The sequence below is a fragment of the Scophthalmus maximus genome, chromosome 10 (assembly GCF_022379125.1).
Source record: "Scophthalmus maximus strain ysfricsl-2021 chromosome 10, ASM2237912v1, whole genome shotgun sequence".
Taxonomy (NCBI): domain Eukaryota; kingdom Metazoa; phylum Chordata; class Actinopteri; order Pleuronectiformes; family Scophthalmidae; genus Scophthalmus; species Scophthalmus maximus.
In genome coordinates, this window is record NC_061524.1 from 18,931,384 (window position 1) to 18,958,546 (window position 27,163).

Sequence of the window (27,163 nt, forward strand, 5' to 3'; positions counted from 1 at the left end):
AATAGTTGGCAGTAATTTTCAGTGCTTAACTGATTGAAAAAGTTTTAAGGTTGAAAGGGTGAAAAAAAAAAGCCTCAATGAAAAGGTAATACAGACCCACAGCGATAATGGTATTCTAGTTTTGGAGTGATATAGCCAGCAAAATCTATTTTTTCATTTTCTCGCATTAGGACCCAAGTGCCTCTGTGTTAAAGAAAAGAAACATGACTCTGAGAGGCCTCATTGAGTATATGGGGGAGAGTCGAGAAGAGCTCATCTCAGACTATTGTGTAAGTATGAATGACGTCATGAGATCGATACCGATCTTCTCATCTAACTAGCATATTCTCCACCTTGTACTGTACTACAATCCCCAGCAATATCACACATTCTAAACAAACCAGATCTCCTGTTCAACATATCAAAAGGTTACAAAACAGAAGAACAAGCAGTGCTGTACAGAAAATTTAGCATGGTTACCAGTTAAAATAAAAGGTATTCTGACAAGTCGGCACTTGTTAGGAGTGCAAGCAGAAAAGAAATAGTGTAAACTCTCAAATCATGGCTAGGGCCTATATAAGGCTACGGGCCTCCATTGTAAACAGGATGTGGTGTACTCGAAAAATTAACAAGGTCTGAAATAAGGCTCGTTTTGAAGTTTTCAAGGTGGTCTCTACAGATTGTCATGTTGCATGATAATATGAATTGCAATTGCTAACAACTATTTATTTTCTTTCATCAACAAGTGAGAAGGCTTGTATTCATTATTGTGTTCTGTTCATGTCATGCAGGAAACAACAGAGAGCAGTGTGCATGAAGACCTGAAAATGTGTATGAAGATCTGCTTGCCATGATCCAGATGCAGTGGGCATCATCATTGAGGGAATCCCAGTGCTTACTGATCGTGACAATCTGGCCAGACTATCCATCGAAATTATCCAAAACATTTGAGGTCTTTCAAATACTTTTTATGGGACTCAATACACTGTGCCCAAAAACAACCTCCAGGTTCAATAGCCTTAAAAACAAACTCCTAACCTAGACAGTCAAACAACAGACTTGTCTGCCTTGCACGTATGACTGGCTGTTATGTTGATTGTGGTGTTCTACAAGCCTGCACTTTTAACCCGTGGTCAGACGGTCCATTTGTTTTTTAACTTTAAAAAATATATATACAGTATATTGAAATGTTTTAATATATACAATTAAATACACCACCTTGAAGGTGTTCTGCAAAACTGCACTTTTAATCTGTGGTCAGACGGTCCTTTTATTTAATTTTTTTTATTTTGAAATGTTTTATTTTATACAATTAAATACATTGTACCTTGAAGGAGTTCTGCAAAACTGTAATTTTAACGAAGACCTCTCTATTTTGTTTAATCAGTGTGAAGTTATAATTTGAAGCAGATTGCATTTTCAAATCAGAAAGGAAGCATTAGTAAAAGTTAATAAAATTGAGTACACTAATTCATTAAAACCAAATTCTGAAATTTTCTTTTAAAATGTATTCAATTTAATTAGGTTGTATGTGTTAATATGCAGACATCTTTGTTTCTCATAGACTATACTTAATTTTTAACATACCGTAAAAGGCATATTACTGAGTTTTCCCAAATTTAAAATAACAAGAAATTCCCTAAACTTCCAAAAAGTGGTTGGAAAATGTTGTCTAAATTTTTTAAAGTAACATCTAAGCAACAGTTTTTTACAGTGTTGCAGGTTGAACAGATCCACGTCAAAATTGCCCCAAAAAAGCTAAAGAACTTTGATGATGTGATGTACAAAAATCTGAGACCCTGTGTCTGACGCCCTCCCGTGGCAGCCAAGTTAAATATGCCGCCATGAAACATCAGACTGTCCTAACTCCACTCCACATGGTCATATATTTCCAAAATATTGCAGGAATGATAACAGTCCTGCCCCTCAATACATTTGCATATCAATGTAGAACACAGGTCATAGCGCCACCTACTGGCAACAGGAAGTAAGACTTATGTGAGAAACTTCATCCGATTTACATGGTTCACTCAACACATCATGTATGCAGACACAGGGTTTGAAATCCGCAACACATCCCGACTTGCATGTGAGCGAGGTCCCGCTTGAGTTTGAATAACTCCACACGACGACATGCTCTAATTTCAATTTAATTAAATTTTGAATGTGCCAAATCTCAACATGTATCGTTTCAATGCACTTTACATACAGTATACATACATGTATGTCTGTTATCAAGTAGTGTTTTTGTACAAGCCATGCAAAGATTTCTAGTGTCTGACACATCTGTCTCCACACGTCCATCATGCCCAGTCACATAAAGCTTCAGATAAATTGAAAATGTGACAATCTAGTGTCAGATTCGGGCATGTAGGAAGGACAGGGGTTAATCCTCACTTTGAATTACAAACTGCCATGGCCCTAATATACACTCAAGTTCTTAACCTTAAACTTGCACTGTGCAATTGTATATACTGTACTCTCCCTCTCTATCATCTCTCTGTGTATCCCAAACATGTCCACGGCCTTTGAGGTTATTTTATAGCTGACTTCTGTTCCCCTCGTTCTTTGCTACTAAATATAGGCTTCAGAGCCATCTGTGAGAATGATTTCGTTCACTTAATATCACCATCAGCACTTTCAGCTGGTCAACAGAGACTTCTCCCCCCTTTGACCCCCCACTCCCCAATTCCCTATTCATACTCCCAACCTCAACCACTGCCTCCTCCTCCCGTCTTGACATCAACACTGCTGCCACCCACAACCCACAGCCTCTGGAGGATCTGCCATCTGAGTGCACGGTGGGTTTTGCACTTCTCTGCACATGGATCCAGCCATACGTGGGGTCAGAGGCACTGGGGATTTATACATCTGTGATTGAGAGCAACAGAATTGAGGCCTGGGTCTCCTCTTGTCTGTTTGGTATTTATAGGTCTGTCTCCTCCAAGGATTACAACAAAATACTGGTGAGTGGATCTGCATCCATTCAATGTGCTTTGTTCTATTAAACAAACAAGAGCTTGGACTTTAAGAATGGCTACTAGAAAAATAGGATGAGGGAATAAAAATGTGCAACGTATTCCCCAGTCCTGATTTTGTGGGATTTACAGCTAAAAAAATGAGTTCAACAACTCAACAGATCAGATTATTTACTTAAATTGAGAAAGAAATGGCTATGTGAGTTATTCTGCTGCTTGTAGATTGTCTTACATCTTAAAATGACCAAAGGAGTGGGTGAATGTGCTGACCATCCTTCTCTATGGTTGTTGCAGAGATGTTACCAAACCGTAACAGGAGAGGAGTGAACCTAATACCTAAGATTATTATTTAAGGAAATAAAACAGTGTCCCAAACCCCCCTTGTTATCATCCACAACTACTAGATTGAAAGAGTTTCAAATGTGCAGTCAGAAAAGTTTTCTAGAGGTGTGTAGTATGCCCTTAAGGGTTGTGTTAAGTCTATTTGATAGTTGAATGACGCCATTTAAATGTCTTGGCAGGAAATGGATTTTAAAAATAGCTGAAGAGGGTTGAGTTTCAGCTAGTCGATGTGATGTGATGTTTTGTCACTTGACTGTGAATTAAAGAAACAGTTTTGAGATGACCGGCCTTATATAAAATTGTGTTATTAACCCTAACCGCACATGAAATAAAATGAGGACAGGATGAATATCCCAGACAATAGGTTTTAAGAGATTTGTGTGTTAATGCTAATATGCTTACACATTGATTAATATCTCGACAGATGACACAAAGGACGGCATTACTCCCATTTTATCCATCAACCTGTTCCCATGCAGGCTGCAGAGTGGGAAATATGATCAGATGATATAAATAGTGGAAAATGCAATTTTATGATCCTGAGACCTTCACATTTGCTGCAGTAAAAATAGCACCAGTGTGCATTGATCAACAATGATCTATCTAAACCCAGAGAGCCTCTGTTTATGTTCACTCTGTGTAAAGATTGTAACCCCAGACAAAACTGAAACATACATTAAGCTATATGTTTCCTTTCTGGGAATCTGATGGCTCTGACATCACCCTTGAACTTGAAAAATAGGCAGGGCCCGAACTGTCTGTCACAGATCAACAGACATACTGGGCCTCTTGCAAGAACATTTTCGTCTATTTTTATCCTGAATTTTTACATTTGTACTAACCGTGAGGTCGTATGAACAGACCACGTCAGATTCATCAAACGCTTCTCTCTTCAGAAAAGTGTGTAAATTACATAAACATAATGAATGCCACCTGTGCATATTTGAGCAACATGTACGAGGATAGAAAATTAACAAATCAACACCCCCAAAATACCATATAAGGCTTCCCTTCCTGGCCCATATCAGGAAGTGTTCCTTCATGGAAATGACATTAAAGAGCAAAAAGAAGAATTCCTGCTCTCAGACATCCAGAAATTATAGTCTATATTTTAGTAGCTGGAGTTAAAATTTCATGCTGTGTCACCTATGAGTTGCACTCTCATTAAAATGAAGTGCTTTGATATGAAAGAGGCTTTAAAAAAAACATTTGCATCAGCAAGACATTCTGAGGAGACATCTGTGATTTTTCTGTGTCGTAGCCTGTCCTATACCTGCCAAACACGTAGACCTCCAAGTGGAGATGGTGCAGAGAGTGAACTGGTCAAAAGTCTGGTTGTAAAATCAATGGTACAATGCTTGTCGCCACGAGTGTAATAAATGTTTTGCAAGTAAAGGCGGTAACACGAGCACTCTGTCAAAACATTTAGTGAAAGTGAAAGTACACTGTACTTTTGCTTGCCAAAGCACTGCCAAAGCAGTGAGGAGTCAGAAATGATAATAAAATTTAAACACTGCTTATAACATGATCCTCATGAAAAAGCACCTTTATTCCTGTTTTCAGTCATTTCAAAAATGTGTTTATAAGTTACAAATGTATGTGAGAAGTGTCAAGAAAAGGTGCCAAAAGGTGCGTTGAAAAATTTGGATGCACATAAATTATGTGCTGCTGCACTTAAATGAAAAGTTAGGCCCCCTTAGTGCAACCAAGGTAAAACGTTAGTCTGGAGCCCTGTGTGCGCTTTACCACAGCACAGTGTGCATATGATGCTTGTTATATGAACACTCCTGTCTTGTGCAGGAGACATGACATCTCATGAGATGTCTCATGACATCTCATGATGTCATGAGATAATTTTAGTGAATTTTAGGTAAATGATCTGTAAAAGGGTGCATGGCGACATTTAACAACTGACAGGTCAAGGCAGCAAATTGCATGCCAACTGCCAAAGATTTTGGCCATTGCATAACAATGGAGAATTATAATTCAAATTGCAGAATTAACCAGCATAATGCCAACATGATGAGATGAATTGTTTATATTTCTTTATAAATTGAACTTAATTTATATATGTATAACTGCTTCAAAGTTATGAGAAAATTATCTATAAGTTGAAAAAAACTTGATTTGATTAACAGCAGTCTAAGTTACGTGTCTCCTACAACAGGTCTGGACCCCTCGTAAATTATGTTCGTACTTGGCAAGTAGCACGACAGTATTCGACAGAAATACTAGAAAATTGGTGAATTTGGCAAAGTTCTCCTTAATCACTCGTGAGCTTGATTTAAGAACAAGTCTTGTTCATACAAACAGTTCTTGCATGAGGCCTAATGTTATGTGTATACAACACATGACATCATGCAAAACTACCTGAAGTTGCTGAATTTGAAATACCATTTGCTTTAGTCTTTTCTTTTTGTTTGCTTTTAAATTTCACTTGATTTTAGTGAAAGAGAAAACGTTAACTTTCAATATCTTTATGTTATGACTATGTTTAAATAGTAAATGTTCTGTTTTAAATTAGGTTTTCTCTGTTTGTTTGTTAACTTTTTTTGCTACTGTTAACACCTCATTTTTTTCTGGCTTTTCAGTCATGCCTTTGGGAACACCTGCCCCACTAAACAAGCGGAAAAAGCCCTCCAAGATCATAACTGACTTATCACATATTACTCAGGATGGTAAGGCCAATGGAAAATGACATGAATATGAAACAAGATTTTTCATATGGTTGGGAGACCTTGCTTAGTACAGCTCTTTGATAGTAAACATACATACATACATATTTGTTTGTGCATATGCACCAAACAGGAGTTCAGAGTATTCGGCCTTTTTGGAGACCCTGAATGGAGTCCTGCAAAGGACCCCAGTAGGGGACTCCGTTGTTCTGCTGGGAGACTTCAAAGCCCACGTGGGCAATGATGGAGACACCTGGAGAGGCGTGATTGGGAAGAACGGCCTCCCTGATCGGAACCCAAGTGGTTGTTTGTTATTAGACTTCTGTGCTAGCCATGGTTTGTCTATAATGAACACCATGTTCGAACATAAGGATGCTCATAAGTGTACATGGTACCACAGCACCCTAGGCCAAAGGTCAATGATCGATTTTGTGATCGTTTCATCTGATCTGAGGCCGCATGTTTTGGACACTCGGGTGAAGAGAGGGGCGGAGCTGTCAACTGATCACCATCTGGTGGTGAGTTGGATCCGGGGGTGGGGGAAGACTCTGGATAGACCTGGTAAGCCCAAACGTGTAGTCCCGGTGAACTGGGAACGTCTGGAGGAGGCCCCCATCCAGGAGATTTTCAACTCACACCTACGGCGGAGCTTTTCTGGCAGTCCTGTGGAGGTTGGGGGCATTGAACCCGAGTGGGAAATGTTCAAAGCTTCCATTGCTGAAGCTGCGGCGGTGAGCTGTGGTCTCAAGGTCTTAGGTGCCTCAAGGGGTGGTAACCCTCGAACTCTGTGGTGGACACCGGTGGTCAGGGAAGCTGTCCAACTGAAGAAGGAGTCCTTTAGGGATATGTTATCCCAGAGGACTCCGGAAGCAGTTGCAAGGTACCGAAGGGCTGCAGCCTCTGCCGTGTCAGAGGCAAAACAGCGGATGTGGGAGAAGTTCAGAGAAGTCATGGAGAAGGACTTTAGGTCGGCACCAAGATGCTTCTGGAAAACCATTCGACGTCTCAGGAGGGGGAAACGAGGAACCATCCACGCTGTGTACAGTAAGGATGGGACACTGTTGACCTCAACTGAGGAGATAATCGGGCGGTGGAAGGAGCATTTTGAGGAAATCCTGAATCCGACTAACACGCCCTCTATGGTAGAGGCAGAGCTGGAGGCTGATGGAGGATCATCGTCAATTTCCCTGGCGGAGGTCACTGTGGTAGTCAAACAGCTTCACAGTGGCAAAGCCCCAGGGGTTGATGAGATCCGCCCAGAAATGTTGAAAGCTTTGGGTGTGGAGGGGCTGTCTTGGTTGACACATCTCTGAAACATTGCGTGGAGGTCGGGTACAGTGCCAAACGAGTGGCAGACCGGGTTCGGTGGTTCCCCTGTTCAAAAAGGGGGACCAGAGAGTGTGTGCCAATTACAGGGGTATCACACTTCTCAGCCTCCCGGGTAAAGTCTACTCCAAGGTCCTGGCACCATTGGTCTGTGATCTTAGCACTCACTGGATCAGTTCGCAGCCGAGTGTGGAGCGGTTGGGATGAGAATCAGCACCTCAAAATCTGAGGCCATGGTTCTCAGCAGGAAACCGGTGGATTGTCTACTCCGGGTAGGGAATGAGCCCTTACCTCAAGTAAAGGAGTTTAAGTACCTCGGGGTCTTGTTTGCGAGTGAGGGGACAATGGAGCGTGAGATTGGCCGTAGAATTGGAGCAGCGGGGGCGGTATTGCACTTGCTTTGCCGCACCATTGTGACAAAAAGGGAGCTGAGCCGGAAGGCAAAGCTCTCAATCTACCGGTCAATCTTTGTTCCTACCCTCACCTATGGTCATGAAGGATGGGTCGTGACCGAAAAAACGAGATCGCGAGTACAAGCGGCCGAAATGGGTTTCCTTAGAAAGGTGGCTGGTGTCTCCCTTAGAGATAGGGTGAGGAGCTCAGTCATCCGTGAGGAACTCGGAGTAGAGCCGCTGCTCCTTTGCGTAGAAAGGAGCCAGTTGAGGTGGTTCGGGCATCTGGTAAGGATGCCCCCTGGGCGCCTCCCCTGGGAGGTTTTCCAGGCACGTCCAGCTGGGAAGAGACCTCGGGGTAGACCCAGGACTAGGTGGAGAGATTATATCTCCACACTCGCCTGGGAACGCCTCGGGATCCCCCAGTCAGACCTGGTTAATGTGGCCCAGGAAAGGGAAGTTTGGGGCCCTCTACTGAAGCTGCTGCCCCCGCGACCCGACCACGGATAAGCGGTTGAAGATGAGATGAGATGATGAGAAGGTCATGGTACTGGGTGATGGATGTCTGTCTGGGAAGACTAGATTCAACCTTGTATGGTATAGTCTAAATTTGTGAGTTCATGGTGTGGTATATAAAATCTCTTGTGTTGCTCTGTTCATTATCGAACCCCCTCGAAGCATGAAGAGAGGGTATCGATCCAGGCCTGCAATAAACAGTGTCTGAACTGTGAACCATCTGATCCAAGTGTCCAAATTCAATCTTCCTCCTTAAGACGAAACTCGTCTATCATCTCAAGAATCTACTCTGACCATCAATTGGCGTCAACGAACAGACCAGCATCGGCTGAAAAGGTAAGCAGATTTCCTTTCGTTTTAATTTGTAAAGTCATCTGCTTATCCTCCTGATTGCCCTTGCTGTTAAGAACTTACATTGGCCGAGTTGAGGGATAATCCTAATTGGGCATGATTTTCTGAAGTACGATTAGAAAATACTTCTATTGAGGTTTATGAAAATTTAACAAATATTTAAACTTGTCAGCAATACCAAAGCACCATAATTCGTCTTTTAATAATGATGATATTGACTGAAATAAGTCTGAAAATAAATTAATAAAGACAAAATACCATTGACTGAAAGATGTCTGAAAATAAATGAATGAAAAAATACCATTATATATATATGACAACTTCGGCCTACATGTTATCTCAGAAGCCTGACCGCATGGTCTTCCGAATAAAGGGACGCCAAGACCCCTGGAACCCCGCATGATCTGCGGCGACCCTGCATCTCCCACCTGAGGGCGTGGTTTGGACACAGCCCAACTCGCATTCCTCATTGGCAGAGACCCGCACGGCACCGCGAGGGGTCGCCCGACGTAACAGACTCTATAAAACAATGCGATGCTCATCGCTCTCCGGGAAAGAAACCCGCTTTGATCAGGTGGGTTCCTCTGACCTACAAAGGAGGCAACCACTTCTAACTTAGACTTCGTCCACTGCGACAATTACTCTTGAAACCAGAAGAAGTGACCGTGCACGCAGCTGAACCAGGCCCCGAGATTCCCGACTTCGCCGGACGAATCGGAATCCGACTGCTTTTCCTCTTCCTTGTGCGCGTTTGGAAACGCACACAGTGCCGGTACCGAGACAAGAGCCGCCGAGATGGAACACTCTGTCTATTGATCCCTGCAAAAGGAAAGATCTGAACCCACAGTCTCAACTGAGTCGACCCCCGGTTCGATCCGAACCCCGGAGGACCGCGCACCCTGCTGCCAGTCGCTAGGAAGCGCCGCAGCGTCCAGCCTCGCCGCATCCGAGGACGGACCACACATGCTTGTTCCCCCGCAAAGGAGTACAGTAAGAGGCTTTAGCTCTGGGCAGAACGTATGCTATTTATGTGTGTTTCAGTAAGTTAACTTACTGTGTATTGTTGTGAAGTTTGTACCGGACCGCCATGTCCCGTTTATTGCTGCTATAATAACAGTGTTATTATCAGTGTTGCTTGATTGTGATTTGTGTCCGACCACGTTGGACTATTGTGTGTTGCTCTGCCATTATGTCTGAACTCAGCACGCTGTTGTCTGTTTAAAGACCAGAGACGCGCCGGCTCACCAGCTGAGCCGCTGCGCCCCTGCGTCACAGACCAGGTGCTGAACCTCAGTCATGATCGCATGAGCCTTACTTCTGCTTTGATCGCTTTCCCTTTGCTTTCCTACTAACAAACATTTACACACATTCGTCGGTCCTGGAGAGATTCTGGTCCGAAGTTATCTTCGTCCCCAATCTCTCCTTTGTTAGAGTCACATGTTTAAAGGTAGCTGCCATTTAACTTGAGGTCTCACTCCCCACCTTTCTCAGGCGCCACGTGACTTCCCAGGTCACGTCCGCCATCTTGTTCCTCCTCCCCTTTTCACGGGCACACGCCTGTGCACACACTCGCTCACAAACACGCCTCTGCATTCACTCGCTCACACACACACACACACACACACACTTGCTTGTTGTTGTCTTTTCATATAATGATCATATGATATATGATTGGTAGCTTAGCTTATTTGACATTTGTTGATAAAAAGTAGTAGTAGTATTGATTGTAAATTGATATTGCTAAAGCTAATAAATGCTGTTATACTTTAAAGAGAAGTTGTTTTGTGTTATTTGCATGTACATTGTGATATTGGCTGGTTGACAGAGTCAGTGCTCGAATTCACACCTTCAGTTCACTCCATAAATGCTCATATCTATCAGATTTGAACATTTTGAGTGAACACCTTTAATTCTTGAGACTGAATTAACGATTTGGTTATTGGTTCCGGTTTCCGGGTGGTGCCCCGTTGCTATTAACATTGATTAATAAGCTCTATTGATTTTCATAATTCATAACTATCTTCAATAATTATAAATTATTGTTATTAACCAAATTAGCCCAAACCGATACACAACATAATGATCACCGCGTTAGGCCGGATGTCGTTTTGTTCTGACAAAAGGAACCACCGTCTGAGAACAGACATCATTTGCATGAACGACAACCAGTGCGAAGCTCTGAAAAGATCATCTTTATTGCCATATGTACATGTATAATAACCTGGTGTTAATAATTTAGAATTATTAATTTTCCCTCAATTTAAGAATTGATTTTTTTATAGGCTTCTCGTGCTACTTGCCAAGCAGGCGCGTAGTGTGTTTTTTAGGTTCACTTTCAGTGTGTAATTTGTAGTTAGTAGATTCATGGTGAATTGTTCAAGTTTGCAAACGCACATCACTAATTTGTTTGGAACTGGGGTTCATGACACTATAGTCGCAGGTTCGATCCCCTGCCGGCTCACCTAATAACCATTCCAACAGAATAGGTTTTTAGAGCAAATAACCAGCATAGGACAGCAGCTTGTAAGCCACAGGTTGAAGCCTTCACCTGTGCACTTGTGTCAGCACCACTGCTGTCACTGCTTACAACAAACCCACTGGGCAGGGTGAACTCATTAAGCAGTGAGATGATTCCCCAAACACCCCAGGTGGGCGAAGCTGAGGCTCCTCTGAGACCAAGCGACACAGACCTAGAGAATGTTGTCACCGTTCTCCTCCTCCTCTCACTAAGATGACCAGATAACCTCCACAGGTTTGAGGTTAGCACCTGCTTAAGCACGTTGCAGGAACCAGTTGGGCAGGCCAACAACCCGGTCGGGAAGCCAGAGAGCTCCGACCCGTACCCGGTGAGTGAAGCAGCTCACCCAGGTACAGCACAGCAACCAAGCTGTGCACAAACATCTCAACCTGCGACGAGAAGTCCAGCTAGAGACTTTGGTGCAAGAGCCACACAAACCACACAAATCTGCATGAGCAGATCCAGGCACCTCAGCCAAGAGCTGAGGGTGACCCTGAAGAAGGCCACACTAGCCAGGTAAGCATCGCTGCCTGCACGGCCATCCAGGAACCACACAGTGTTCCTGATCTTGAAGAGATCTCCTCTTTCGGCCTAACCAGCCGACACCTGCCCCATGATGCCCTCCAGCCGATGGAGCAGATGAACCCAAGTTATCAGGAGACACGCTAGTAGCCTAGCGACCCCTACCCGGGCAGTCTCCAATTTCGGGAGTTCAGACGACCACCAAGCATCTCCACCAGCCTGCTTGATGGACATTGGTTGCGACTCCTTAACATGTCCCCCCATGTTAAGGAGACCCCCCTTAATGTGTCCCCTTAACATGCAAAACATATTAAGGGGACGTCTCCTCCTAAGACGTCTGACGGAGACAGCAAAGTAGCTTGACATGTCCCGTCCTCCCCCAGGTCCGCCGGACCCCTTAACAACACTTGATGCTGGCCCCTCGCCAGCATAACCAGGCTGGGTACTTGCCCCTTCCAATGCCAAAGCTCACTTTGTTGGTTGGGGGTGAAACCAAGAGAACCCAGGACACTCCTTGAACTGTCACACACAAGACCCGTCCCTTCTCTTTCCTGTCCTTCTTGAGTGGCCAAGCCGCCAACTCCACTACACCCAAGAGGTGGTAGTGAGGTGTATCCACACCTCTATCTTCTTCCATAACCTGATCCTTGTTCTGACTTCTTGCCGCCTGTGAATCCACAGCCGCCGCAGCATGACAATTGTCATATTTTCTTGACCACAAGCCTTTCTCTCCTTCGCTGAGAAACACACTCGGCCCTCTACTGGCCCATGTGGTCGGAGGCATACACATAGCTGTGAAACAGCTTGCTTGAACGTGGTGCTAAAACCACCACAGTTGCAGGTTCAATCCCTGCCCGTTCACCTCACTAAATTTCTGGTAAGAGGGGATTTAGCAACTCTTCAGCACTACACTGCTGCCTTGTAAGCCACAGGTCTTAGCTACACCTGTGCACCTTTCACCCTTTCTTACAAACTACTACCAGAGGTCAGCGTAGCCCTAGGTAGCGCATTTACAGACAGGTAAAATAGGTCGCCAGACACCCCTAGTGGCCGGAGCTGTAGCTCCTTCAAGGTTTTCTCACACAGACCTGCAGGCTGTGATCTTTCTCTCTTTTCTCTCCTTTCCCAAGAGAATAACCGTTGTAACTAAGTTCTTTGCCTGCAATGAGGAATTGCAGTCAGTGGTGAACCAAAGTCAACCACCTGGTCAGGAAGCCAGGGCTCCCTCGCCCTGACGCAGCTACTAACGGATTTGAAATCCCTTGTATTTTTACAGCTGTGACCGGAAAGTCACCTTGCACTGCAAACCAAGAATCCTCAACAGGCAGGTAAGTAAGAGATGTGCAGCTGACATGCAAGAAACGCATGCAGCATGCTAGCAAGCATGTAGGTGGTGCTAGAAGCGACCAACACCTCACAAGCAGAGGGACCTACAGAACAAACGGGGTCAAGGCCATGCCTTCCCCTAGGAGCATTCTCTCCTCCACCAGGAAGAAGCAGCCTCCAGCCTTGAAAGGGAAGAACTCCCAGCACCTTCCCCTTTCACACAGGAGTCAAACTATGGTCCGTCACTGAAAGCCACAGAGACTCCTCCTCCAGCAAGAACAATTGCATGACCTGGATAAGACCGTCCAGAGTACCAGAGTCACTGTAAATGTTACTTCCTGTTTTCTGTATTTTGCATGATTAGACTTTGCCAGCAGCTTCCAGACAGCTTGAACTAGTGTTTAGTTAGTAATATAGGAACAATTATTACATAACTCCCACAGTTACATCTGGCATAGTATGGTACTACACCCTTATACATGTAAAATTAAGTAGGACAAGCTTGGCACGTTAGCAGACCTGCCACCAAAGCTCATGTCCTACAACCGCCATGATCCATCCACTAAACTAACCCTTGAAAACTAGACAGTGTTCTTAACGGCTCCCCAAGTAGACCCGTACATTTTGTCCTCCATCACCTCAACCTCGACTGTCAACACGGAGATTGAGAAAATGGACGCATTGAGAGGTCAAAACCTCAGCATGACGACACCCTTCAAAGACCGCTTCCAGCTGAAGGGACCAAATGTTAAACTCAGTCTCAAAGCGACTAGACTAACCATTAAGTTACTAGTAAGTCGTCATTTTTCCAAAACACCAAGTCAGTTTGTCTTTTTAGTGGTTGAATCATCACGGCATTTGCTGCACACATCACATGCAGACACGCAAAACACCACAGGCCAGACTGGACTCCTCGTTCAGACACAACTTCACACACCAGTCTGTGCCATTCCACTGGCTAACTCCACAGAGCTAGCGTATTAACCATTAACAACCTTTCCTGTTTCTTTTTCCTTTTCGCCATCACCGATGACCAAACAGCAGCAAGGGAATGGTTATGGTTATTATTTTGTTTGTGTGTTTTGACTTGTGTGATGTTTGAATGCAACTAGGCTTAGTTAGTAAACTCTGCCCAGACTTTGCCTCAGGTAACAGCACAGACTTTCTCCATTAACTGCCCAGACGCAAAGCCTTTCTGAACTGTATGAACTGCATAGACTGTTTGACTTTTTCCCATTCTCAGGAATACATGGACTGTGACCCTCAGGTTACCCCTTCTTTCCCACAGATGCTCAGCCCTTGAGTTGCTCTGAACACTGCAAACTGTATCCCACTCTTCAGAGCAAAAGGGGGATTGTGGTGCACGAGTAACATGGGTATATGACAACTTCGGCCTACATGTTATCTCAGAAGCCTGACCGCATGGTCTTCTGAAGAAAGGGACGCCAAGACCCCTGGAACCCCGCAGCGACCCCGCATCTCCCACCTGAGGGCGTGGTTTGGACACACCCCAACTCGCATCCCTCATTGGCAGAGACTCGCACGGCACCGCTAGGGGTCGGGCGACGTCACAGACTCTATAAAACAATGCGATGCCCACCGCTCATCGCTCTCCGGGAAGGAAACCCGCTTTGATCAGGTGGGTTCCTCTGACCTACAAAGGAGGCAACCACTTCTAACTAAGACTTCGTCCACTGCGACGATTACTCTCAAAACCAGGAGAAGTGACCGTGCACGCAGCAGACCCAGGCCCCAGGATTCCCGACATCGCCGGACGAATCGGAATCCGACTTTTTTTCCTCTTCCTTGTGTGCGTTTGGAAACGCACACAGTGCCAGTACCGAGACCAAAGCCGCCTAGAGGGAACACTCTGTCTTTTGATCCCTGCAAGAGGAAAGATCTGAACCCACAGTCTTTTAACCGATTCGACCGCGGTTCGATCCGAACCCCGGAGGACCACGCACCCCGCCGCCAGTCGCTAGGAAGCGACGCGGCGTCCTGCCTCGCCGCATCCCAGGACGGACCACACATGCTTGGTCCCCCGCAAAGGAGTACAGTAAGAGGCTTTAGCTCTGGGTAGAACATAGGCTATTTATGTGTTTTTCAGTAAGTTAACTTACTGTGTATTGTTGAAGTTTGTACCGGACCGCCGTGTCCCGTTTATCTGCTATAATAACCGCGTTATTATCAGTGTTGCTTGACTGTGATTTGTGTCCGACCACGTTGGACTATTGTGTGTTGCTCTGCCATCGTGTCTGAACTCAGCACGCTGTTGTCTGTTTAAAGACCAGAGACGCGCTGGCTCACCAGCTGAGCCGCTGCACCCCTGCGTCACAGACCAGGTGCTGAACCTCAGTCATGATCGCATGAGCCTTACTGCTGCTTTGATCGCTTTCCCTTTGCTTTCCTACTAACAAACATTTACACACATTTGTGGGTGCTGGAGAGATTCTGGTCCGAAGTTAACTTCATCCCCAATCTCTCCTTTGTTAGAGTCACATGTTTAAAGGTAGCCGCCGTTTAACTTGAGGTCTCACTCCCCACCTTTCTCAGGCACAACGGTACTTCCCAGGTCACGTCCGCCATCTTGTTCCTCCTCCCCCTTTCACGGGCACACGCCTGTGCACACACTCGCTCACACACACACCTGTGCACACACTCGCTCACACACACACACACACACACACACACACTTGACTGTTGTTGTCTTTTCATATGATGATCATATGATATATGATTGGTAGCTTATCTTATAATAGACATTTGTTAATAAAAAGTAGTATTGATTGTAAATTGTTATTGCTAAAGTTAATAAATGCTGTTATGCTTTAAAGAGAAGTTGTTTTGTGTTATTTGCATGTATATTGTCATATTGGCTGGTTGACAGAGGCAATGCTCAAATTCACACCTTCAGTTCACTGCATAAATGCTCAAAATGTGAACATTTTGAGTGAACATACGACTAGACAAGAGCAGATACCAACTAAATGTGAGTCTATGTAAGACGTAGATGAGAGCAGATACCAATTCATTGGGAGTCTATGCTGATAAGACATTACCTTGCACACCGCTGCTACAGGCCTGTAGCAGCGGTGTGCAAGGTAATGTAGACTAGCACTCAAATTGGAAGAAGACATGGAAATAGACCTCGTTTCAGGCACTGTCATATAGTGTGTAAGAATATATTTAAATTGACACCATAAGCGCACAAACTAGTAGACTTAAATCTCAAAAATGTAAACCAGTTACCATTAAGAATTAAAATCTTTAAAAGATTTACCAAAGACAGAACGCAAAGCTATGAAAGAACTGTTAAAGGCAAATCCTCATTTAAAGAATGTCCCAATTAAATCAACCAGTGAAATGACACATAAAGAATGGATCATGAGTAAAGTAGGTTTCTATCATCCAGAACCACTTGACTGACATGTGACTGGACTGACGACAGATATCCAAAAGAAGGAAGCTTCGATAAAGATAAACTTGCTTCGATCTTAAAGTTCAAATTACTCCCATAGATGAAAAAGGTATTGTTTCCAATATCTCCATCGTAGAAGTAAAAGACATATTTAAATGAATTAAACAAATTATTGACGAAGAAACTGGGAGAGAAAGTGAAACATTTAAAAGAGAACAGATAAGTACACCTTAGTCGTAATTGACGATAAGTAATAGATAGACCCCTAACATTAGCTGAAATTTCACGGATCGCGCAGGAAGCAACACGGCCATTGCCAAATCTGATTGGCTTTATCAACTGGTATGAAGCTGTTTTAACACATGGTGCATGGTTCGGCAAATACATAGTTATATTTTGACGACACTGATATCCGATGTACAACTAGAAATGTTGATCGGAAAATGCGATACCATAAATTATGACAATGATCGCCCTGTAATAGGTCAAACTGAACTGGAAAAAAAAAATTCCATGGCTGAGTAAGAGGCATAACGATACTGAAATTACTGACTTCTTAAAGCACAATTCAGCACAAGATAAAGACATCACGAAAATATTGACGTGAACAAATCTCAGAGTATGTGACAAGATTCCAAAAATGCTGGCAAGAACAAGTTAAATTACCAATTTCTGATGCAAATGATCGCTTTTTCATCTCAATGTTATACTTTAAAACTCTGTGCACCAGATGTTTATTATATGAGTTCAATAGACTAACAAAATAAAATCTGACAATTAGATGCCCTTAGATTATTAATAAACCTACAATTCAGGCTGTCCAAATGCCTCCTGAAATTGAAGGAGAATTTATGGCTTTCCAGGAATTTTCACAGAGAGGCGAAGGAAGACGTCTCCATATGTCCAACACAGGTTTCAGTCAGACGCCTAGAATAGCAAGGATGAGGTATGCAGCCAGGGGATGGAGAGCAAACGTGTGTTGTTACTGTCTACAGACAGGTCCCTGAGCCATAGACTGTCTAGAAGGCTTCACTTGCTAAGCTCCAGTTTTGTCAAGTGTCCGTGAACTAATTGGGATATGTACTGATAGACGACTGTGGATACTTATCCCCTGGGAGAGTCAAAGCTATCAAGGACATTAAAAGACCAAAAATGAAGACAGGCCTACAATTTTCTTGGGTCTAGCAAACTACTGCAGAGCATGGCTTGCTGAATATGCTGTGTATGACTCGACCTTGCACAAAGCTACGTTAAAGGATGCGACGGACAACATCTCGTGGACTGAGGAAATGAAACGTGCTTTTCGTCACATAAAATACCTCCTGTGCACTGCTCCTGCACTGGGCTTACCAGATTACAAGCTGACATTTCATTTTGACGTTGCAGAATATGGACTTGTTGCCTCAGCTGTATTGCCTCAGACACATGGTGACGGACTGAACCAGTTGCATATTACCCTTAATTACCCTTAATTGTTCAAAGTATTGGTCCCATGTCTAAGAGCTGTAGCTGCAGCTGCTATAATGGTTGAAAAAGCACAAACCATCCTTTTAGGACACTCAATGGTAATACATACATCCCATTCAGTTAATATAATCTTACTTAACATTACTACCCAACATATGACAAGCAAGCCAACATCGAAGTAATGATGAACATATTTGACAGGTACTCAAAATCTCACGATCTCAACAGTGACACATATCAACCCAGCTTTATAGCTTTAAAGCACTATTACATGGAAATTATGGTAGCGAAGTTACGCATGGTTGTAGGGAACTGATCAACTCCGCCTCAAGTGTTAGGCCAATCTGCAACAAACTCCGCTCAGACAAATTATCTCATCTTATTTTGTGATGGTTCATCTATGCACCCTGATGATAAAACAATTTTATCAGGATATGCAATTGTTGATGTTCAGGACCGTTGTATTAAAGCATATAGGTTACTGATACAACACACTGACTTAGTTAAAGACCCATTAGCAGCAATGATGTTACCATCTCAAATAGCCATAATACAATGTGCAGGACATTAAAGAGCAGAATCAGAAGTAGCGAGAGGAAATAATTTAGCAGACAAACATGCTAAAGATCGGCAATGAATGGTCATTTAACATCTTGGATAAATACTACTCTTAACTGTAATATCCACCCCTGATCCTCCTTTCACACTTGATGACTTAATTGCTTTCTAAACTTAAGCATCAGATACTGAACTCAGGTTATGGGAAAAGAAAGGTTGTTTTAAGGATGTTGATGGATTATGGTAATTTACAGATAATAGAATAAAATTACCCAAACTAGTTAATGCTCCACTTATTGCATATGTGCATGGTATAACGCATGTTAATTATAGAGGAATAACAGATTAGATTTCAAAATTGTTCTTCACAATAGGACTGGAAAAGTATGTACTCGATTTCGTACAACGTTGTCTTATATGTGCGGGATGTAGTCCAAACAGAAACCCTCCAAAGCTTGAACATTTGCCTAAACCTGATGGTCCATTCCAACAATTACAGATTGATTTTGATTTTACTAACCTTCTGACCCCCATCGCCAGGACCAAGCACAGCACAGTGGGGGACAGGGCCTTTGCCATTGCTGCCCCAACCCTCTGGAACTCCCTCCCTCCCTCCAAACATGCAGCACTCAGACTCGCTTACCTCTCCAAGAAACCAACTCAAAATCCACCTTTTCAAGAAAGCATACACTACATGACTGCCACTTCAAACTTTGTTTTTTTGTTCTGAGCCATGTATTTCATCTTTTTTTCCTGTATTTTAAAGCGTCTTTGAGTATCTAAAAAAGTGCTAAAAGTGTTTCCTGCAAGGAAAGAAAATGCACAAACCGAGGTCAAATGCTTATTGTAACTCCTAGATCTGGTATTGACTCAGACAATGGAAGTTCATATACTTCTTGAGTAGCTAAACATTTGGCGGTAGCTCTTGGAATTGAATGGACATTTCATATTCCATATCATCCTCAAAGTTCAGGACAAGTATAACGAACGAATAGAATAATCAAGGATAAACTATTAAAGGTACACCAGTCTAGACAAATGAATTGGCTCGAGACGTTACCATTGCCACTCTAATATGCCGAACAAGACTGTTGGTTTGTCACCTCATGAAGTTTTAATGGGTCGTCTTCTCCCTTTAGTCGCAGTGATGTCGCAGAAACCAATAGATTTAACACAATTACAGGAATTGCAACAGAATTATGTTCAACATTTGTTTACTTTCCTTTCTGAGTATTCTCAACAAGTTATCGATGCGCTACCTTCACCAGGACAGAATCCCTTACACAGTTTTCAACCAGGTTTCTACGTTCTGGTTAGAAGTCTGAAACCTAGCCAAAGTGAACCACGTTACGGACCGCCGAACCCAGTGTTGTTGGTGACCAGGACCGCTGTCAAGGTTAAAAGACAACCACAATGGATCCATGCAAGTCGGATCAAGGCAGCCCCAATGCAACTGCCTGCTCCAAAATGACGATTTTACCTTTCTAATTACACTTTTCCAAGTGTTCACAAAATACATGACAAGTCATGACAATGGAACACCAAGTAAACATTCTTTGGGAACATGGGATATCATAAGCTATCTGGGTGTGACATAATAATGCTCGTCCCAGGTAGTGAAGATGGACAACAGAAGACTTAGACTTTATATAATTATTTTTCTGGTTGTTATCATCGGTTTCAATCATTATGTTAATTAATCAACGATTTTAATGTACCGTGAGTCATTAGATTCTGTTAGGTTGTGTTACATGTAATGCATGATACGCTTAGGATCATGCATTATGATCCTAAGCGTGTCATAATGCTTGAAAACGTATGCCCTGAGGTTTTGCCTTTTTAATAGTATAGATTACTCAAATCATCTTTTACCTGTCTCTCACTTTATTCGAGATACGACGAATCGAGGACTGTACGCCTGGAACCTCTATCCATTCCTTTGTGTATGAATTCTTAAAATGTAGAAAAATCATAGTGGCCCAGATTGAGGCATGAAATGGCTGGAACTTCTCTTTTCACCCTCAAAACAAGAAAGGCAGAATTGTTAAAAAGATTTTGTATTTGACTATGTATAGCATGTTCCAAGTTTGGACATGTTAGGTGAACATGTGTCATGCATGGAATGCCTTCACTTCCTGGGAAGAAGATTCAAGTGTACAGGTCAAGGTTGTGGTACTGATATCGCCATGCTAGGAGAAAGTAATATCTTCTGGGTGATGGACATCTGTCTGTGCGAGTTCATGGTGTGGTATCGATCCAGGCCTGCAATAAACAGTGTCTGAACTCCTGAACTGTTCTTGCTAAACTATCTGATCCAAGTGTCTGATATTCCTCCTAAAGATGAAACTTGTCTATCATCACAAGAATCTACTCTGACCACCCTGGACTTGTTGCCAGCCTATCACAGGTCCACATACAGAGATGGACAACCATTCCCTCTCATACCTATGGTCAATTTAGAGTCTTCAATTTACCTAACCCCATTCTGCATGTCTTTGGACTGTGGGGGGAAGCCAGAGAACGCGGAGAGAACCCACGCATACACGGGGAGAACATGCAAACTCCACACAGAAAGGCCCTGGTTGGTTCGAACTGGGACTCAAACCCAGAACCTTCTTGCTGTGAGGTGACAGCGCTAACCACTACACCACCTTGCAGCCAGGGGAAACATATTTTTAGCAAGATATTTCTTGATGCAAATGCATAGAAAGAGTGGATGAAGAATTACTGTAACCAGAGTAAAATTTTGAGATATTACATCCATTTGTTTGAATGTCTCTTCCCTAGAGTATGAGTCGGAGCCAGAGGCATCAGAATTTGACCTTGGAACAAAGATCAGGACTCCCCAAGACATCATGCTGGAGGAGCTCTCCCTCTTAAAGAACCGAGGCTCCAAGATGTTTAAGATGAGACAGCAGAGAGTGGAAAAGTTCATCTATGAAAACAGCCCTGACATCTTCAGCAGTGAGTTGATGGTGAGAGCCAAGTTTATGGAGAAACAAAAGTCCACTCACTTTTCTGTAAATTTCAAGGGAAATATTACTCAAAAGTCAATGATAAAATGTTTATAATACCCTCGAAGATCAACAGAGAATTCTGAAACAATGGTGAAACTTGGACAAATGTGGTAATATTTGAAGAAACTTATTTATTTTGTCACCTTACAATCTGCACTGACAAGTGAAGTGTATAACATTGACTTTATCAAGGGCCTAACTGGTTCGATGAATGGCTCAGAGCATCACCAAAAAGACATGTCTTGTCTGTAGCTCCTGGTATACATTGGTCTGTACCTATCAACGTGGTCCAAGAAAATACAACCAGCAAACTGGAAACAGAGTCACGGGTGCCCAAGCCCCCTTAAGGTGGATAAGTAGCAGAGACTTGTGCATGTGGTCCAATCCCAAAGAGGAGCTACTATGGCACAATATCAGAACCCATACTGACTCAAACACTGTGTAAAGCACCAACGATGGCCCATGTAACAATAGAACAGGGTAGAGTGGTCATGTGGACAGTAGGGAGGGCATGAGTAGTAAATTCCAAGATCGTGGGATTGGATCAATTCCTCGAGGGTCAATCGAGTACTCGTTTTTCTAAATCTATTTTTAGAACGCAACGCATCTTTATGCAGGAATAATGATGCACAGCAATACAGCCTGCACAACACGTAATGCTTATTCTCAATCAAAACAGTCACAGTTACCATTTAAGGATACATTTTTCACAACCACAACTTACAAAAATGCAATTAAATTTGCGGGTCACACTTTACTTGACTAAACGTCAACAAAGACTCCAGGCCTGTAACGGTAAAAAAACCCCCACTGTTTTTTTTGCTCAGGACAACGAACATGTCTACGTGTTCGAGAGAAAGGCGAGAATGATCAGCGGGACTCACTTTCACAGTAACCCCGTCGTGTAGGACATACAACTTTTCTCGGATGGTTTGCGAAGTGCTGGTTCCAAAAATCTATGGTGTTTGTTAGGGGTGTGAATCTTCACACCCCTAACAAACACCACTGATTCAATTCAATTACGATTATCCTGTCAATGATTCAATTCGATTCAATATCACGATGCATCCTCCATTTTCGATATTACTGCACAACATGGCTACGTTTTCATCAATGAATCAAATCAGTCGGATATGAACTCCCTTTTTTATTTTAACTGCTCTAAAAAAGGACACTTAGCAAAAAGCAACGTAGTGTAAGCTATTTTATGTAGTGTATACATTACATTTGATGTGATTTTAAGTTTGGCTTTCGTCTTGGATCACGCTGGTTTCATACTATGGTCTCTTTGTTGTTTCATTTCGTATAAATGATACAGTATAGGCGTAACAATAAACGCTCGGTTACAGCATCAACGCTTGGCTGAGCTGGGTCCGCTATTTCCTTGGCAGGCATTTCTACTACCAGGAAGTAATTTTGAACTCTAAAACTTTATTATCCAGCCGCGGTCAGAAAATCAACAAGTAACAGCAGTAGGCTATAATAGATTATGGTCCGTCACTGCATCGATGCAGAATCTTCCACATCCACATTGAGTGCCATTGTTTACCAATCAAGTTAATTTCAAACAAGGACCCCTCGAGGAATCGATCACTCACGCACATCCCTAGTGGACAGCCAGGTACATGTGTGTCGTTTACCTGGGGGAAGAATGCAGTATGGGAAGAAGGCAAGCCGGAAGAAAAAGAACAATGTTCTGCTGGGAAACCTTGGGTCCTGGCATTCATGTCGATGTTACATTGACAAGTACCATCTACCTAAACATTGTTGCAGAATGTACACCCCATCATAGCAGATTGTTTTGTGAAGGCAGGGGGCTCTTTCAGCAGGATAGTGGCCCCTTTCTAACCTTGAAAAATTTTCAGGTATGGTCAAAATGACATAGAATTCATGGTGTTGACAAGGCCTCCAAATTCATCAGATATCATCCGATCAGGCAACTGTGCAATGTGCTGGAAAAATAAATCTGATCTATTGCGGCCCCACCTCGCAACTTACAGGACTTAAATGATCTAACATCTTAATATCTAAAACCACAGGACAACCCCAGAGGTCTTGTGGATGAATATATTTTTGTTGAGAATTGAGGGGAATATACATAATATTAGGCGGGATGTTTTAATTTTGTTGCCGATCAGCCGATTAGTATTGAATCTATTGAAAATAAATGGGGTCCTTTGCAAATGGACCACTTTTTCAATCTTTAAAATGTTACATGGCCTGTATAAATCATGGTTATATCCTTGACCTTAGATCATGACTGAAAAATCAGCCATGCAAGATTAGAGTTTAAAAATTTTCTGGAGGTAGAGGAGATATATAAATACTTCCCATATACAGAAATGGGCACTCAAGTCATACATTTCAGGTATACTATCTAGATTGTCAAACAAGGTTAATAAGCAGATACAAATGAATGTGTTGTGTGGCATATGGTTGGTTATTAATCATATTTCTTTCAGGACAACCTCCAGAAGTTTGTTCCATCTGTGGGTGGTCAGATTGGAGCTCAGATGATAAACATTGGTGGGCATTTTGTTAGCAAGCAGGCTGAACAACTGCACTTTGGAGGGATACATGCTGGTGGGGGAGCCCCTGTTCCTCCTCCAAAGCCTGGAAACAAAGGTGTAGGAGCTGGAGTAGTACTGGGTGGTGTTGACCATGGGAAAGGTGGAAAGGGAGAAGGCGCAAGTGAGTGGTCTCCACTGAAAGGTTTGTTCAATCAATGATGAATTAATAAATGCATTGGACTAGTCTGACATTTTTGAAAAAATGCTTATTCACTTTCTTGCCAAGAGATAAGACTGGAAGATTGATACAGTTCTTATGTTTGTAAAGTAAACATGAAACCACCAGCTGCCAAATAGGTTTGCTTAGCTAAAAATACTGGAAAGAGGGGAACCAGCTTCGCTGGCTCAGTCTGATTGTAACACATTTTTGTCTATTAGCATCTCCAAAAAATTGGAACGTGACATCTTGTTTGTTTAATTCATGCAAAACGTTGAAAACAACAACATGTTAAAAGCAATTTTGTTGTCACTACGCAACCAGTAGAGAGACCACAAACTCCATTAATCCAGTCCTGAAATTAACACAAACTCTACAACACTACAGAGTTCTATGTGAATGTGTCGGGTATAAGATATGTTAATTTGGAAATTTTAAAAAGGTACTGGTAGGCAGATGTTTTTTTTTGGACAGGGCCAAGCTAACTTTTCCCCATGTTTCTAGTATTTTTGCTAAGCTAAGACAACTTAAACTATCCAACAAACCCCCTCAAAATCAAGAATTTTTACTCAAATGATGAACCCTTAACTACACAGGTGTTAAACATTACATCAAATGCTCTAGCCTAGGATTTTTCGTCCACAGGAGGTGGAGGAGATGATGCAACCAAGAAGAGGATTCATGTGACGACGTATGTGTCGCCATGGGAGAAGGCCATGAAGGGTGATGAAACTCTGATAGCCACTCTGAAAACGGCAATGCTTGGTCCCACAGAGCGAAAGGATCTGACAAAGTATAAATGCTTCAACAGGTACTTCCATCCACACCTAACTTTGAAGCAGCTTTGTGAAAAAAGAAAGGCTTTTTATAATCCTCTCACCTTAATATGCTAGGTCTGCCATGCCCTTTGGCGGCTTCGAGAAGGCCAACCAGTTACTGAAATTCCAGCTGCCAGACACGGAGGTGAACAAACAGGAGCCTGAACCCGCTGTGGTGTACCAACATGACGGCTGTCGTCCTTCCTTCAACCGCACTCCTATTGGCTGGGTGGGCAGCAGGGAACCCAGCAGCATTCATATGGAGAATGATGCTGTGCCCTTTGATGGGGAGACTGATGAGCTGTAAAAAAGAAATTCATACTGTGTTTACACTCACTGTGTCTGTGCGCACACACAAATGAATGCATGCATACGTTAGCATGCACACATATGATAGATGAGAACATGTTGTTGATTTGTCAATGAGGAAAGAATGAATCATGTATGAAGGATGTATTTAGACTTGAGACTTTAGACTTTAGATGTTCTGTTACGTGTGTTGTCTTAATCTCAACTTGTTACGATATTTGCTTTTACCAAGATGCTTTTTTGTTCGTTCAGATTCTCATATATTTTGTCGAGCTATGAAAACGCTATAAACCTGTCAAATTCAGAATGCAATTTGTCAATGAGAGGTTCCTCATTTCTCCACAATAAACCATTTAAAATTAACCATGCAACGATTTAGAAATAAACAATGTAATAATTGTATTAATGAGATTTTAATTTCAATGGAAATCATTTTGTGTGTCTGAGAAAACCCCATCAATGAATTCCCCTATGTTTGTGTTGACTAGTTTAGTCGATCAATTCTACATATCTTATTTGGTGATCATAAGTTTTGTTTGATATATTTGCTCCTCAAAGCAACTAAAACTGTAAAAAAAAAAGTCATTAAAATATAGTTATAAAGAAGCACAAATTTTAAATTCGTGATTACAGACTATGAATAAATTGCTTATTACTCTCCACCTCTGGCTTAAACCGAGAGCAAATACAATAGATTTCCCTGACAGAAACCACTGAGCCACACTGTTGATGGTGATCTTTTGACTGCTTTGTACTGCTCGTGTTGGAGAGAGTTGTTCCTCTGCACATTACGCGACGTGGGGGATATTCCTGCACTTTTTGGTGCTTATTTAGGATATGTGTAAACACGTGGTGGTAAGTGTGGTTCTAGCCCACAGCTGTAGCGCAATGCGAAGCCGGGTCAGCGAGATCAGTGCAAGCTGAGCATGATTTGGTACAGCTGCAGTGAGTCGGCTAATCATGCTCTCCGGAGTAGCTGGTGTTGGTCTTTTCTTGCTAGGCATCCAGATCGTAGTCTGGAAATGCCGTTTTGCTCCGGCACAAAAAGGCATTTTCTTTAAACTTAAGGCACTGCAGCATTTATTCGATTGTGACTGTAACTGGCACTGCACAAGTGCACATTAGCTAGCCAAAATCACGGCACATTCGCTCCTCTCTCTGACACCAGGCAGCACAGCGCACTGGAATTAAATACATTATTTTTGAGTAAAGTGTGTAAGAGAATAAAGTGCTCATCCTGAGGTCATAGTAAATCGCAGATCTCTATGAGAATAGATATTTCAACTTGGGGGGGCATACCATCGGGACTGTATGGCCGGAATTATTAGTGGTTTGGGGACCTTAACTTTCTTTTTTTTAACTTTCTTTTTTATTGTTTTTTAACAGTAAACAGATCATACAAACATACCAAGGGACAACACACAGTGTCCATGGATTAACAGGAATGCTTAACATCATGTAAAACAGAAAAAGAAAAGAGAACATAAAACAAAGAAAAAATGCAGGTTACATGGTAGTAACCCTAACCCTCTGAGCTGATTACTGACCTAATCTCCGTCACCACTTCTACCCAATAAAAGGAAATAATAAGACACTCCCAGAAAATATGAAAGTGACCAGCAGACATATTTCCCCACATTCTTCAACACAAAAGGGGTTATTGGTTTGTGACTGTTTCATTTTGGGGGTTATAAATAACCTTAACCCTCCCGCTTGCCACGCGTGTAATTTTCAGAGGCCCTCTGGGTCTCTCGGACCCCCGGACACCCCCCGGAGCCTCCAGGCTTCTCTGACCCCAACCCCGGGGTCGGACAAACCGCCCCGGAGCCTCGGGGTCGGGGCTTCTCTGACCCCACGAGTCGGACAAACCTCCCCGGAGCCTCGGGGTCGGGGCTTCTCTGACCCCACGAGTCGGACAAACCGC

The 27,163-nt window shown here is 42.9% G+C and overlaps 1 protein-coding gene across 2 annotated transcripts; it reads left to right on the forward strand.

The window, feature by feature from the left end:
• Positions 1-2,652: 2,652 nt before the first annotated feature.
• myoz1a (myozenin 1a) lies at positions 2,653-25,641 on the forward strand. 2 transcript variants are annotated; one of them, XM_035606653.2, is made up of 7 exons: positions 2,653-2,780; positions 2,912-2,945; positions 5,891-5,977; positions 21,156-21,343; positions 23,848-24,097; positions 24,758-24,923; positions 25,006-25,641. In XM_035606653.2, the coding sequence occupies exons 3-7, from the start codon at positions 5,893-5,895 to the stop codon at positions 25,235-25,237; spliced, it is 921 nt and encodes a 306-aa protein (XP_035462546.1). In that variant the 5' UTR covers positions 2,653-2,780; positions 2,912-2,945; positions 5,891-5,892; the 3' UTR covers positions 25,238-25,641. The 2 variants fall into 2 exon arrangements, with proteins under 2 accessions (XP_035462546.1, XP_035462547.1); XM_035606654.2 differs by having other exon boundaries at positions 2,690-2,945; positions 23,848-24,076.
• The last annotated feature ends 1,522 nt before the right edge of the window (positions 25,642-27,163 follow it).

Excerpts from the sequence above, each read along its gene's own strand:
- myoz1a (XM_035606653.2), top strand. The coding sequence starts at position 5,893 with ATGCCTTTGGGAACACCTGCCCCACTAAACAAGCGGAAAAAGCCCTCC. Across the intron at positions 5,978-21,155 it reads ATCACATATTACTCAGGATG|AGTATGAGTCGGAGCCAGAG; the intron begins GTAAGGCCAATG and ends TCTCTTCCCTAG. Across the intron at positions 21,344-23,847 it reads TCTTCAGCAGTGAGTTGATG|GACAACCTCCAGAAGTTTGT; the intron begins GTGAGAGCCAAG and ends TATTTCTTTCAG.